Source organism: Oryzias latipes, chromosome 17 (assembly GCF_053564925.1).
Source record: "Oryzias latipes strain Hd-rR chromosome 17, Olatipes_Hd-rR_3.1".
NCBI classification, from domain to species: Eukaryota; Metazoa; Chordata; class Actinopteri; order Beloniformes; family Adrianichthyidae; genus Oryzias; species Oryzias latipes.
This window is the reverse complement of record NC_136253.1, coordinates 16,780,985-16,795,591: the sequence shown is the minus strand read 5'-3', so window position 1 is coordinate 16,795,591 and position 14,607 is coordinate 16,780,985. Positions and strand designations below refer to the sequence as shown.

At 44.6% G+C, this 14,607-nt stretch overlaps 1 protein-coding gene across 50 annotated transcripts in view; it reads right to left on the bottom strand.

Annotated features, from left to right (window-relative positions):
• The window catches only part of dlg1b (discs large MAGUK scaffold protein 1b), a 53,619-nt gene that overhangs the window by 6,934 nt on the left and 32,078 nt on the right, over positions 1 to 14,607 (bottom strand). For 24 of the 50 annotated variants that reach the window (XM_078934718.1, XM_023965518.2, XM_023965513.2 and 21 more), the window contains 13 exons: positions 11,078 to 11,173; positions 10,840 to 10,893; positions 10,721 to 10,771; positions 10,352 to 10,476; positions 9,699 to 9,868; positions 9,337 to 9,473; positions 9,123 to 9,267; positions 6,346 to 6,478; positions 5,775 to 5,931; positions 4,632 to 4,734; positions 2,925 to 3,039; positions 2,669 to 2,845; positions 1,465 to 1,531 (listed from right to left, as the gene is read on the bottom strand). In XM_078934718.1, the coding sequence (XP_078790844.1) occupies positions 1,465 to 1,531; positions 2,669 to 2,845; positions 2,925 to 3,039; positions 4,632 to 4,734; positions 5,775 to 5,931; positions 6,346 to 6,478; positions 9,123 to 9,267; positions 9,337 to 9,473; positions 9,699 to 9,868; positions 10,352 to 10,476; positions 10,721 to 10,771; positions 10,840 to 10,893; positions 11,078 to 11,173 (1,530 nt within the window). The remainder of the gene's footprint in view (positions 1 to 1,464; positions 1,532 to 2,668; positions 2,846 to 2,924; positions 3,040 to 4,631; positions 4,735 to 5,774; positions 5,932 to 6,345; positions 6,479 to 9,122; positions 9,268 to 9,336; positions 9,474 to 9,698; positions 9,869 to 10,351; positions 10,477 to 10,720; positions 10,772 to 10,839; positions 10,894 to 11,077; positions 11,174 to 14,607) is intronic. The other 26 variants (XM_078934693.1, XM_078934708.1, XM_023965515.2 and 23 more) reach the window with 2 other exon arrangements.

Here is a 14,607-nt window from a genome sequence, read left to right as displayed (position 1 = left end):
CTCTGTGGTTTCATGTTGAGTTATTCTGGAGAATTAGCTCATTACTGCGGCCATGAAGCTGTTATAGAAGATCAGAGTCTCCAAATGGCTGCAGACACTTGACAAATACCACAGCTGCTCCGCACTAACATGCTGAGAGTAAAGGTGGTGGTGGTGGTGGTAGGGGGGGGGTGTCATCAGACTGAGGTAAGCTGTCCTTCTGTAAAAACCTATGAGGTCAGGTGAGGGAAAACAGAACATTACTGTCCTCTTCCTCTGATTAACCCCATTCTCTTCAATCAGCTTCTAGCTGTCTTAGACCCCTTGGTGCCCCCTCACCGAGCTTTGCCAAGGACATGGTGAGTTGTGGGTTGGACTGCTGGCGCTGAGCAACCCCGCCCCCATTCCCCTCCCTGTTGCTGAGAGCTTGGAGCAGGGAGCTTGCTCGGATTTTCTATGTCACAAAAGGATCTTTTTCAAACACCTTTTTTTTTCGTCTAGTTCTGTTTTACAACGATTTGAATAAAGAAATACTCAGAATGCAATTTTAAGCCTAATTTTCTTAATATACATGCCCTCCATCATCAGCAAAATGCCACAAGGACATGTCAAAAACACCAGCGGGGTCTCACTTACTCAATGAAAAGTGCTTCAAGACATTTAAAAATCTTATTCGTTAAGAAGGATTTCATCTACATCCCTAAAAGCAGTGCGCACGTCTAACACCTGCATTAGCAGTGGGCTCTCATCTTCAGCTTTGCTTTATTTCCCAGAACAGCAGAGGAAAAGCCGGTCTGTGCTTGTGTACGTTCATGTCCTGGGCTGTGTAAGGTGCAGGTACATGGAAACGTGGGTGAGGTCCAGCTCAGTTTAAAGAGACTGGATTGGTCCTGCAGGAGCTGGAAATGGAGCTCAGAGGTTTCTCTTAAAAATCTTTTTTTGTTCACTGGGGGGGTGGGGGTATTGCTGATGTCACAAATAAAGAAAGCTGCTCTTTATTACTGCTGAATGCTCACATGCTGAACTCAGGTCTCATCATCTTAAAATCCATGGAGAGATGAGGAGGAAGAGGAGCAGCAGACATTTCAGTTTGTTTGAGGCGCGGGGGGGGGGGGGGGGGGGGGGGGGGGTGCCATGCATGTGTGGGTTGGTGGGGCGGTGCCTCGTGTTAAAGCAGCAAAGAAAGAGAGGGGGGGGGCTGACACTGAAACAACATGCGTTTAAGGAGCTGGTCTGTTATTCCAGACGCTCATTAGTAGGCAGAGATCAGCTGGCAGCGGCGTACTTGTGGTGAAAACGCGTTAAAGTCACGGTCATGCTGACAAACATGAAAACAGTCTCAGGAGCCCGCGGCCCTGGGGAACCCTAGTCCACCTTTACTACAAGGGATGAAGAGGTAAAGACAGTGGAGGTCAGAGCAGAGCTCTTATTTGATGGGGGGTTCGGCAGGACCAGGGTTCCACAGGGTTTTGGGGCCTCACTCACCCCTCGCTCTCGGGACTTGGCGTTAAACTTGACGGTCTTTAACCTGGCGCGCTCCTTCTTCTCTACCCTGTGGAGGACAGGAGGTCAGAATGAGAGGGATGGATACCACATCCATGTGACACCTTAATCATGGAGCGTCTCTTCCTTAGTTCCAAGGTTTGAAGCTGTAAAGCAGTCGGGAAGGAAGGACTGCTCTTCTTCCTCCTCAGAGTGTGAAGGAAAGTCAGAACTTAAACACCAACCATAACACTTTTTTAGCTGGATTTTAAATGAAGAACTTCTGTTAATAGCAGCTGCTTTTAAGGAGCAGAAGGCAAAGACAACATGTTACCCTTTAATACGTGTTTTTTTATGTGCACTGGTCCCTTGTTATCATTCACCTTTCAAAGATCTGATGATTTTTTTAGTTCAATTTTGCGCTCTTTTTTTTTTTTACAGCGCATTGTGCTCTGCGTCCTGATTGGCTGTACACCATTGTTACTCTTTGTCCTGCCTGCCATGTCTCCTGGACAGAATGTGTTCGGCTTGCAAAGATGATCTTTGGTTCCATTCTATAGCACTGGACTTGTTCATCTACCAAGTTTATCTTTGAAAGTTTAAAGAGAGAAAATGTTCATGTGCATCTGAGAAAAGTGTATAAAGTGTGTAGAGAGGAGTTTTACAGCCTTAAACATCTATAATAATTGTAACAAACAAAGCTGCAGATTTCACCCTATTGTGGGATATTTTTAGACTATAACTCCTGCGATAAACGAGGGACCACTGTATGTCTAGATGCACATATTCTGGGTTCCAGTGAATGCATCACAAAACAAGATGAGATCTGACCAAAGGGGTTTAGATGATGCGCCTTCTACCCAGGTTGACTATGAAAACCTAACCAACCTGAAGTGAAAGTTGACCTAAAGGTGAACCTGAAGACCAACCAAAAACATAAAAATCTCATCTGAAAGTGGAGCTAAAGGCAGACCAGAAACTAGACATAAAAGAAGACCTGACAGCAGAGCTGCAGGTAGACCTGAGCAGAGATCTGAATGCAGACACGAAGTCAGGATCAAAGCTGCGTCTGAAAGGCTGACCGAAAACTAGAGCAGAACGCAGGCATGAAGGCAAGCCTAAAAGTGGATCTAAAAGCCAACCTGAAAGGGGACATGCTGGTGCACCTGTCAACCCGTCTCCAGATCTCATTAAAAGTTCCACTTACCGTCTTTTGCTGGGGATGACTCCCACCTCCTCCAGCTCTCCCTTTGGCGCCACATGCCTGGCCTGCCACCACTCATCGTCAGAGGCATTTACAACATGGAGAATGTCCCCAAACTTAAAGTTGAGACCCTGACTGGGCAGCCCCGAGTCCTTGGTCTTATCATAGTCAAACAGAGCTCTGTAGACATGGAGAAGCTCGTTATTGGTCTTTTGGTCAACCCAGCCTTTGTTGGCCAATATGGGAGCGCCGCTCTAACCTGACGTAGAGAGACCTCTTCTGGCTGGTTCGCAGGGATCCGGAGCCTGAACTGATGCTGCTGTTCATCATCTGCTCGCGCAGGTCGTGGATCTTCGCCTCAAACCGACTGTACTCTTAACAACCACAGAGATTCAACACAAACATCGTCAATTCATTTTATCCAAGAAGCACCAGTTTCAGAAGAAAAAACATCAAATACAATTGTTAAAATCCAATAATACAATCCAGTTAAGTCCAGATCAGTCCTATAAGGCTAGGTATGAAGTTGTGGTGTTAACCTTAAACTGAGCAAACATAAGACAGTGGAGAGAAACACGTTTTAAATGGAAGAAAAAGAAAAAACCTTAATAGACTCAGTAAACTATTAATAAACTTATTAAATAGATATTTGTAAACGCAACAAAACAACATAATAAAGATCAACAAATTTAACATTACTATTATCTGTTTAGATCAAAAGCATTTGTTAGTAACTGCAAATATGAGAGCAGGAATGAGACAGACCTAGAGAAAAACTATTGAAGAAAAAAAGACAGGCCCGCTATGATAAGCTACTCCAACAATGGCACAGACTCATGGGATTGACAGTGGAAAGCTCTACAGCAGCGGTCCAAACCCCAGAGCCCAGAACCAGGATAAAGCCACTGCTTGGAGAAGCCGATGAGACGCACGATATTCATGCCGGGGGGAAAAAAATAATTCCTCATTCTAGACTAAGGAGAAAAGACGAAAAGGCAAATCTGGTAATTGATGAATTTCTTTACGACATTGCAACTAAAAGAAAAATTAAGTGTTGATCATTATTAGTTTTAGAAAATTCTGATGAAATCTTCTGCCGTTTCATCTTTTCTTCATGTAGAATAAAGAAACTTTTTTTTTCCTGGCACTGACATTGGATGGTCCAAGCAGGGCCCCAATTGGGAGACAGTGAAAGGTTGCTGATTGGCTGATTTCATGACGACCAAAAGAACTGTACTTCTAACTTGAGTGTGTCGGTGTGGATTAATGCTTGTGCTCCTATGTGCATGTGTTCTTTCACACACGGACAAAATGTTTTATGGCTAAACCCTTATTTTTTAATACAGCTACAGTACAAAACAGACGCACATTCAGACGCGGATGTACAATACTTTTACAACAAGTCTATCTTCATAGAAATTGGCGTCTGATTATTTTAGCGTCCACTTTAAAAGTTATGGGTTAAGGGAAATTCTATATCATATCTTAATAGTTCCTACATAAAGTGTATAAATAAAGTCTAGAGTATCTGCAGGTATTTTACAGAGGATGACCGCTAAGGAAAACTGGAAGCTAAAAATAAATAGAAAAAACAGTCTATGGCCTGACAAAGGTTGGGGACCACTGATCTACAAAAAAGACGGTTTAATTTCTAATGGGTCCCTGAAGTGACCAATGGCTTTTACAAACAAAACTTTGGGACTATGTCTATTAGTTTCAGTGAAATCTCTACTGGTGATGGAGTGACGACTTCAAGAGTCAAATTACACTGAAAATAATGAAAAATTATTTGTCGCAGATGTGGTTTTACCGCAGACTTCTGGCTTTGCAGAAGAAAACACACCTGACCACCAACCGAACTCTGTTAGCATTAATCAGTGTAACATTATCCCTGAGCTCCTCCACAAATGGTACCACAGAGCTCTCAGGGAGACAGCCTGGAGTCATGTGATGCTGTCCGCCTCACCTTCTGGTCTGTACTGGGTGATGATGGTCACAGTCTGCCCAGCGTTCTTCAGGGTGGCTGCGGCCTGCTCGTGTGTGGCGGCTCTGAGGTCCACCCCGTTCACCTAAAGACGGAGAATAAACAGTGGTGTTTCATCAAATGAGTTGGTTCAGAGTGCAAACAAAAACTCAGATAAATGAAGTTCTTCCTGTTACACATTTGTAATGTCACTCGTGAACATGTTCTCTCCCCATAAGCTCACTGTTCCACCTTACAGATACTCGTCTTGCTGCCGCTGACCTTCAATCCTGTTCTTTCTTTCCTCTCTCTAGATGATCCTCCACCTGATCCCCGCTCTCTCTACAACTGAGTGAGCCTATGTAACGGATCAAAACACCACTTGGAAGAGTTGCCAGATAAAGCCCCCCAAGCAAGCAAAAAGTGACAGTACACAGCAAAACCTGAATCGAAACAAAGTAAAAAAAAAAAACCTTGTTTGAACAAAAAATTCTTGTTTTTTTGTCTTGCATGAAAAATTATCTTTTAAGAAAGTTCTTCAACAAATTGTCGAAGGGAAAATCTTAGTTTGATAGGTGAAAACCATTACTGTCACATTACTGGCCTTTCAACAAGCAGAATAGTGTTACCAATCGATGAATAAACAGAGTGGTTTTGGCGAAATGAACAAAGAATTGGGAGAAGAAGACGCTAAAAGAAAAACGATGTTGCACACAATCATAAAGCAAAGTTGTGGGCGATGTTTAGTGTCTATATTTTGCACGTTTGAAAGGCAAACAAGCACAACTTTACACACAAATGCCTGCAGTAATTGTTTTAAAGAGAAGTTGACATAGCAAAAGATGACAAAAAGAAAGCTTATTTTCTGCTAATGTGAATTTGTTTGACACAAGAAACAACTATAAAGAAATAGGCTATCCCACATTCAGCGCTACAAAGTTTGTAGTTTAAATGACACACCAGTTAATTTATCTAACGCTGACATTTGGTCTTTTTGTCATCAAAAAGTCACATTTTTACCATCAGCAGAGATACAGATTTGAGGCAACAGCCTGAACATCCCACCTCAAAGGGTTTATATCATGCATAGTGTACTTTTTGAGCTTTTAAGTTCCTGAAGGTGCATAACGGTGTGTAAACACCTACAGATACCAGCCGGTCTCCTTTGCGCAGCTCTCCAGAAAGGTCAGCTGGCCCCCCAGCTAAGATGAAGGAAATAAAGATGCCCTCTCCGTCCTCGCCACCCACAATGTTGAATCCCAGTCCGGTCGCCCCTCGGTGCAGAACCACCTTCCTCGGCTCCCTGTGGGGCAACCATAGCTATAAATTTGTGGAGGTCAGAATAAAATAAACAAAAATCAAGAATGCAGCCTCATCTTCCTCTCCAGTAGGCCAGAGGGTTACAAAGCCCACACTTGCAGTTACATTATAGTCGTCTTAATCCTTTATAGCTGAAGCCGAGTCTGTTTAGGCAGAGATTACTTTGAAGGTCACCTCATGTTTCTATCACAGAGAAACCCAGACCAGTTAAGAAAAAAGTAGCTGTAGCAGTCAGATGATATTTTTCTCTTGCATAAATTGTGATGAGGTGGTTGAATGAGGCTTTAATTGTAGGGTGGTAACATTAGGACAAACAGCTAAACATTGGGAATGATCTGTGAATCAATCAATCAACCATTTTGAATGAATATTTATGCGCGTGTTCTGCCGTACTCACCGAGTGACACCGTCGTCGTCTGCTAGCGGGCTCATTGGTGTGGGCGAGTAGCATCCCGAGGATCCTCGTGGTTGAAGCTGGTGACTTACAAAATTGGGGGGGCTGATATGATTCTCCATGTGCTGTGAGTAAGCTGGAAGAGACAGAGCATTCGTGAACCAAAAACGTGTGCGCCAGTAGAAACACCCATTTGGATGAGATGGGAGCTGCAGAATAGGGGGTAAAGTGAACCTAGGAAACTGGAGACGGTCTGATCGGTTTACAGCAGACAGGTGAGCTCCAGCTGAAACACCAAAGGAATCCTCTGCAGTTTAAACTCCAAACAAACCTTTTTGTCTTATAGAATCACAATTCCAAGATTCAAAACCTTGCTTTTCATTTCAGTCAATTAAACAACAACATTTTGTATACCTTTTTGGATATGCATTTGATTGAAAAAAAAAAACTGGGGAAAGATGAAAAACAGATGAATAATGTAAAAACAGGTCAAACAAATAAGTAATAAACATAAATAAAGGGAAGTGCAACCAAAGGAAGAAACAAAAAGCTTTTTTTACTACTGTATGGAAAAAATCCTTTCGTAAAAATACTGAATACAAGGTTCACGTCACCAAGGGTCTATCTCGGGACCGAGCCTAGGGTTGGCCTTCCCCCGAGCTCACAAGGAAGGTCTACAAGGGGCTGGTGCCGCAACAACCCAATCCTCAAAAATGGACTAATCATCGGGACATGGCCTGTTACCTCCCTAAGTGGGAGGGACCCTTAGGTTGCAGAAGGGTGAGGGTCCTGGGTAAAGATAGTTGGGCATGCGCCTCTTCAAAGTTTGGACTCTAAAACCCAACCTTTTGAGAGGGCTAGACTCTCAGGAGAAGCAAGCAGTTCTCTGCCACTACCGTCTACAGTGTGGGTGAGGAGCTGTTGACCTTGAACAGGGAAATGCTGAGAGGTGGAAGAATCTCCTTAATTCTGTTGACATGATTTCATAAGAAAATAGTATCTGGGGAACCAGAAGTGGGCCAATCCGTCCCCCAAGCTGTAGTCAAATGGAGAGTGTCAAAAAGCACATCGGTTGCAAGGTACTGGAGACAGATGAGGTCCACCCTTACTACCTCAAGTCTCTGGATGTTTTGGGAGCGTCTTTGACGGCATTCCTTTAGGACATTGCCTGGAAGTTGGAGACCTCTGATCTAGCAGATCAGGGTGGTGGTCCCTCTTTCAAGAAGGGGAACCAGAGGTTGTCCTTCAACAAGAGGGAATCTCACTACTTAATCTCTTTACCCTCTCTTTTGAATCACACGCAGACCAAGTTACAAAGACTGCCTTTTATCACCTTAGAAATGTTGCCCAAGTGAGATCCTTTCTCTCTAAAGCCAGTGCTGAAATATTACTCCATCCCTTTATAACATCTAGGATAAATTATTGTAATGCTCTTCTTTCTGGTGTTAAGAGAAATACTTTCAATCGACTGCAGCTTGTTCAAAATTCGGCTGCATGCCTTTTAACTAGAACCAGAAAGAAGGAGCACATTACTCCAATTTTGAAGTCTTTGCACTGGCTCCCAGTCAGCTTTAGGATCGCTTTTAAGGTTCTTTTATTAGTTTATATAGGTTTACATGGACCTGGATCCTCATTTTTATCAGATTTACTTATAGTCTATGACCCTCCCAGAGCCCTCAGGTCCACACTAAAACCCACAGCGAGGCCTCCTTTCAGCACTGTGGGCCTCGCCTGTGGAACAGCCTGCCTGCCTTCAGCCACTGTGGAGGTTTTTAAGAAAAAACTTAAAACACATCTTTTTACTTGTCCACATGTTTTTACTTGATTTTATAAAACAACTAATTTGATTTGTTTTGATTTTAATGTTGGGATGTGTATGTGTTGGGTATTTGTGTGTTTTATTAATTCATATATTTTTTATTATTATTTGCATTATTAGCATGGCTTTTTTAAGTTAAAAACCCGATGTTATGTACATTCTGAGAGCAGGCAGCTACGCGATAACGTAGCACACCGGATGACCATCCAGGGGTAGTGTTGTCCGAATTTGAAGACACTATTTTTCCATAAACTTTCGCTTGAAGGGCTAAATGTAGGGGCAGAGAGAAGCCGTAGGGGTAGGGGAAGAATTCAAGAGGGTTGCCCTTAGTCACCACTAGGTGCCGGAGAGAATTTGACTCGGGAACTACAGGTTTTCATTTCTGCTTTTTGCAGATAATGTTGTTCTGTAGGGCATTTTGAACCAGAACCTTAAGTGTGCACTGAAATAGCTTACAGTTATCTTTTCATTGGCTAAAAGGAGAATGATCACCTCTATGGTGGAGACCATGGTTCTTGACCATGAAAACAGTTTTCTTCCCCTTTGAGTGAGTGGAGAGCTCTTCCCCCAAGTCAAGGAGTTCAAGTATACACACCCACACAGAACTGACACACCCTCAGGCAGACAGATGACACTCAAATTTATGCACAAACACACACACATAGCTGATTCTCTGTGGAACACTTATAAGTTAGAATTCCTAAGGTCCTGGAGAAAATCATGAAGAAGGAATGAGCAACATTCAGATGTGCTAGCCGCTGGTTGCTCTTATGAAGCAGGTCTGGCCAGAACATCGAGGTACTGTGGTACTCGACTAGAATCTACTGAAGTTGTAACAGCCAGACTGAGGAGCAGGTTAGCATTTTCTCCTTAGGGCTGCATCCAACAGAAACGGCAGGATTGTAACAACTTCCTGTGTGGAGACCATCAGCCATAATGAAACAAAAGTGATGTCACTCACAGTTAGTGAGGTCGGGCGGGGCAAAGCCATCATTCATGAAGACGGTGTTGGGCTTTGCCACTTTCAAGTAGACCACATCAGGTGTGTTCTTCAAGGCGGTGACAGCATGTTCGTGGCTCACCTCCTCCAGACAGGAGCTATTCACCTGCATAAACACACAGGCCTCAGACTGCAGCAGATTTGGCTGGATCATGCACAGTTTAGTCAGACTTACAGCCAGCAGCTTGTCTCCTATTTGCAGGCTGCCATCTTTGTGCGCAGCACCACCTTCAATTATCTTGGTGACATAGATGCTGTTGTCACCTGGGATGTGCTGGTTTCCTACTCCCCCTGCGATACTGAACCCCAGACCTGCACAGACCAGAATGCACGTGAACATAGACCTGTTGGGCCCCCCGAAGGGGCTGCCACACTAATCACCAGCTGCAGTTCTGTGGTACAACAAAGAGGCTGGACTTAGTTACATCCATGAGAAGTCCAACATAGACCATTCTAGATTCACAAAAACCCGAAATAATGCAGAAAACATTTCTGGAAAAGATCTGAGCCGGTTTTCGGTCATAGACTAACACTCACCTTTAGGTCCTTTCACTAGCTTGATCTCCATGACTTTCTCAGAGACAGGTTTCCTCCTGCGCACGTGGAGCCGAACCAGAGAGCCAGCCTCCTTCAGCGCCTCCACGGCCCGACTGTGGGTCACATCCCTCACATCCATGTCGTTGACCTTTAAGATGACGTCGTTTACCCTAAAACAAGAGAAGGAGCACAGTGTTAACTGGGGGTGGGGTTCTGAGACCTTCACTTAGTCCACCAAATTCAAACTAAACACAGATGGTCCTGGATGAAATGATATAGAGCACCTGGAGCCCCAAGTGAGGTTTTTCATATCAGGGATGAACATCTGCAAACCCTAAACCCGGCAACACATGGGCCTTTGAACTGGGTGAAATCTGTACCAAACAAAATCTAAACCAGGCAACATCTGAGCTACATAACATCTGAATCTGGCAACACTAAAGCCAGGAAACTCCTAAATCATACAACATTTTATCCAGGTAACATCTAAACATCTACATATTTTATGCTTCTCATCACGTTTATCCGCCTATGCCTCGTCTATTATTGTGAAACACTTTAAGGACAGTTGTCTGTTATACAAACTGCCACCAACGCTGAGAGAAACACACCTGTCTGCTAATATGCATGAGTTAGTCTATGTGTCATCTCACCTAAGCCGCCCATCCTGAGCAGCAGCCCCTCCAGGTATGACTTTGGTGATGAAGATGCTGGGATCCTCACCGATATGGGGGTTGTCCGTGCCACCAGCGATACTGAAGCCCAACCCGGAGTTTCCCTGGCAGCAGGAAGAGACATGCATGCTCATCAGTGTCACAGGTAGTGTGCTCAGGTCTGTTTGTGAACACAGAGGCTTCACCAGAACATCTTTTAGGAATGAGGGAGAAGTAACCCAATACCTCATGCTGGAAAACCATTCCAACAACAGATGGTATTCAAAATGATCGTTATTTCAGTCTGCTCTGACCCTTAAAGATGAGTGGGAGGGGTGTTTCCTGAATGACTGCAGCTGGTGGTCTTACCCTCTCTAGCGTGATTTCCTCATACTCGTACTCTGCCTCGGCCCCGTTCACCTGCACACAGACACGCAGTCAGAAGAGTTTGTGCTACACAGAAGACCAGCAGACGGGTTCAAACTCACGTAAGGAGGCGTGTCCAAGCTGTCCGTGTTCACCACCACAGGAGGGGGGTTAGCCTGAGGGAAGAAGCACCACAAAAGGAAACATCACACCCTGTCAGAATATACCTCAACATCCACCCACTGTGGCAAACGTCAGCCTGCTGAGCAGTAGATGATGGATGGATGATGTATGGATTGATTTATGGATGGAGCACAGAAACAAAAATAAGTGAATGAAATGGGAAAAAAGAAAAAAAACCTGTGAGGATGGAGGGATGACGGTGGTCTCGACTGAGATTGGCGTGATGGGGATCACAGGAATGATGGGAGGGGAGGGTGGGGTGGCTTGTGCCTGCTGGAGAAGTTGGAGATTAGACAGACAGCATGGAGGAAGAAGACAAAATTAGTTTTAAAAGTTTGGTTAGAGCTCACAGAGGTGAGTGGAGTCTGACCGAGCCGCCAATTACAGGAGGAGGTCATGTGAATGACAGACAGTGAGGATAACCCCCATCTGCTGCTCTGAGCTTTATTGCCCATCTACCTGACCTCGGCACATGTGCGGGGAACATCCCTTTCCTCAGGGAGTGGATGTTCTTTCCATCATTATGGGATGCAGCTGAGACATGAAAGGGGACAAGTGGAGGTAAGATGAAACACAACCAGCTTGTGTTTGATTTCAGCTGTTCTTCTCTGCCACCATCTGAACTTGAACTTAGTTTAAACTAAAATCAGGGCAAAGTTTGAAGTAAAACATACCTAGGCTTAAACCACAAGGACTGTTTTAAACTAATGGCGATGTCCTGTTCACATACATCACCAGGGAGGGGCATCCTGCCCATCGATCCACACAGGCTAGGTGTGCTCACGTTTGTCCATGAATACCTATCCAAAACGAGTTGACACCACTGTAACTTCAACTAAAGGAGCAGGTTTTGAGCCAACTCCAGGACTCTGAAGGCTTCATCCGTTCCCCAGGTTCAGCGCTCGTTTCCAGCAGGCCCCGAAGCTGCCCATGGAAAAGCAGCAGCAGCTATAATTAGTTGAACACATTGAGCACATTGATCAGTCAGCCCCACTTCTGCAGCAGCGCTCAGATTATACTGCCGGGGGGGGGGGGGGGGGGGCGGCGGCAAATAACCCCACCGCCAGCATCAGTTGTCAACTCCATCTATTTAGACGATTCCATGAAAAACAAGCCCAGATCACACTGATCTTGATCCTGCACAAAGTTATCTTTCTAAATCCACCCTTCATGTTCCCATTTCTTTATGAGATCATCTAGCCAACTACAGCTCCCTGTACAAGAGGAGAACTCAGCATCATACTCCCACCCCCGTGTTTCACTTCGGGAACTCTTCTTTAGGGATGAATACCCTGACTTCTATTTATAGAACAAAGCAGGAAAAATAAAGGATGAAGTCCAAAAGAACCTGTGGAACTTACAGAGAAAACTCAATTAAGGGGTTTCACAAAAATCTCCAAAAAATAGAAAAGCTCCTTTTAAAGAAGCTCTTTAAATTCAAAACCACACCCCCTTTCTTGAAGTTCAGACTGCACCACACATAACACTTGTACTTCTCCAAACCTGCAGATCTTGGTTAGATCTGGACACGCACACAGAGAGCGTAACTGCTAAACGGAGCATTCTGACAGTTTGTGAGTTTCTTTAAGAGAGGCCGGTGCACAGCTGGCCCCTGGCCACACAGCTGGAGTACCTGACCGAAGCTGAATGGTATCCAGGAAACCTCCTTTCTACGAGCCGCTTGCCCCATCACCACCTTGGCCGTGCTCTTGGTGGGGCTTTTCTTAACGCTGTCCCGCAGGGTGAGAAAGCGACTGCGTGCTCTTAAGGAGGCAGGCATGGTGCAAGGGGGCAGAGACGGCTGCACGGGGGGGCGGCTCTGATGCTGCTGCTGCTGCTGCTGCTGCTGCTGGTGTAGCTCGATGGCATGCTGACGCTGGAGTGGGTGAAGGTGGGCCAGGGTCTCCTTCAGGCTGGAACTGACCTGCGGGGGCTTTTTACCCAAGTCCTTTGTCGTACTGAGCCCCTGCCGAGCGGGGTGTGTTGTCATGCTGAAGGGGATGTCCTGCCTAGAAAAAGACGAGGCTGAATAATGGATGAAGGCGGCTCCTTCAGGCAAGCAGCGGTGTGCGATCTCTGCGCTCATCCCCCTTTGCTCCTGCAGCTCTGTCCCTCTCATGTCATCACACCGGGGGGTGCAGCTCAGCGTGCTGCATGAATAATCAATGCAGCCTCCACGCTCACCACACAGAAGACCTGTGTGCATGTCAGCAGCAGGGGACAGCATCCGCCCACACGGACCCAATCGTCGCTGCCCCCACTTTAGTTCCAATGAGCAAGACATACCTGTCCAGCAGAGGGCTGTACGGTCAGCATTTAGCAGGAGGGGTGGCACTCCACGGAGGATTAAGGGTGTCCTGCATGGCCTTCGTGGAAACAGTTTGTCTGTGACGTTTCTTATTGATCTAAACTCAGTGAGCGCTGCCAAGTCCCACTTAACCTTTTCAAAAATACACTAGGTTTATGTGGCCATTAAGGCCATTCATTCATAACATTTAACTTTTAAACATTCACAATAATTGAATTATAAATTGTTATATTTGTCTATAAATGAAAACTTTCACTTCTTTACTTTTGGCAGCAGCAAATACAAGCTCCTTCCAAATAAAAAACACCCTGTGTCAATAAAGCTCTACCTGAAGAACACAGAAATGCAAAAAGGCCAAGTAAAACACTGCATTTCCTATCATTATGACAACAACTAGATGCTTTTTTGCACCAAAGATTACAATATGTACATAACTAATTTAATATTTATTCTTATTTCTTTTTTAGCATTTTTCTTAAATGGAAGGAAAAAAAGAGCTGCAAGTGTCTCTGGAGCCACAGGTTGCAGACCCCTGCCTCAGAAGAACAAGGGTGGCATGGTGGGCTTGTGTCAAGTTCTCCAAGGTTCCAAACTGTTCTGGACTGTAGGTGCTGTGGATCATATCACAGTCCATCCTTTAACGTCAGCGATGTAGCCGGCGACATGTTACACACGCTCTTTGACACACCATAACTCCTCGACCTTATATAGGATCATAGAAAAGCTGCATATCAGATTCAGGATTTAAAGTGTTTCTTGTCTTATGGAACAGAGAAGCAAAGTTCTCATTGAAATGAAATTCTTGCTTGTTGTCTACCCTCAACAACGTATGTAAACAAATGCACAAAAATACAAGTAATAAAAGTAATGAGTAAAAAAAGCACAAATGAGGGTATTAAAAATAGATAATGCAACGAAGCAAAATGCGAAGTAGAATAAAAAGCAGAAATGCAATGAGTAGACTGGTATTTTAAAGTGTCTGGTCTGCACTGTGTGCAATTAGAAACGTGATTTTGCAAAGTGCAATTAAACAAAAGTACTTTACCAGTGCAAAGCTGCTTTTCTTGAACTGTTAATTGCCTCCACGGTTAAACAATTAGGGTAGTCGATAAAATGTAAACTAGAGCTGAAACTACTCTGTAAAAGGATTAAACTAGACTGTTGTTTTCTTTATTTCCAGTCATCTTAACCATCTGAGAGAGGTTTCCATCATAAGACGGATGCAAACATCAACTTGTTCGTCTTCAGGAAAAGCTCCAGCACAGATCACCTCTGCTCAACTAGACTAAAACAAGAAAGAAAAAAAACATCCAGAACGAAAAATCAGAAGAAGCAGCTGATGGGTCAGCTGTGGTTAAGCAGACTGTTGCTGAAGGGGGGGCTCGTACGCACGCTCATG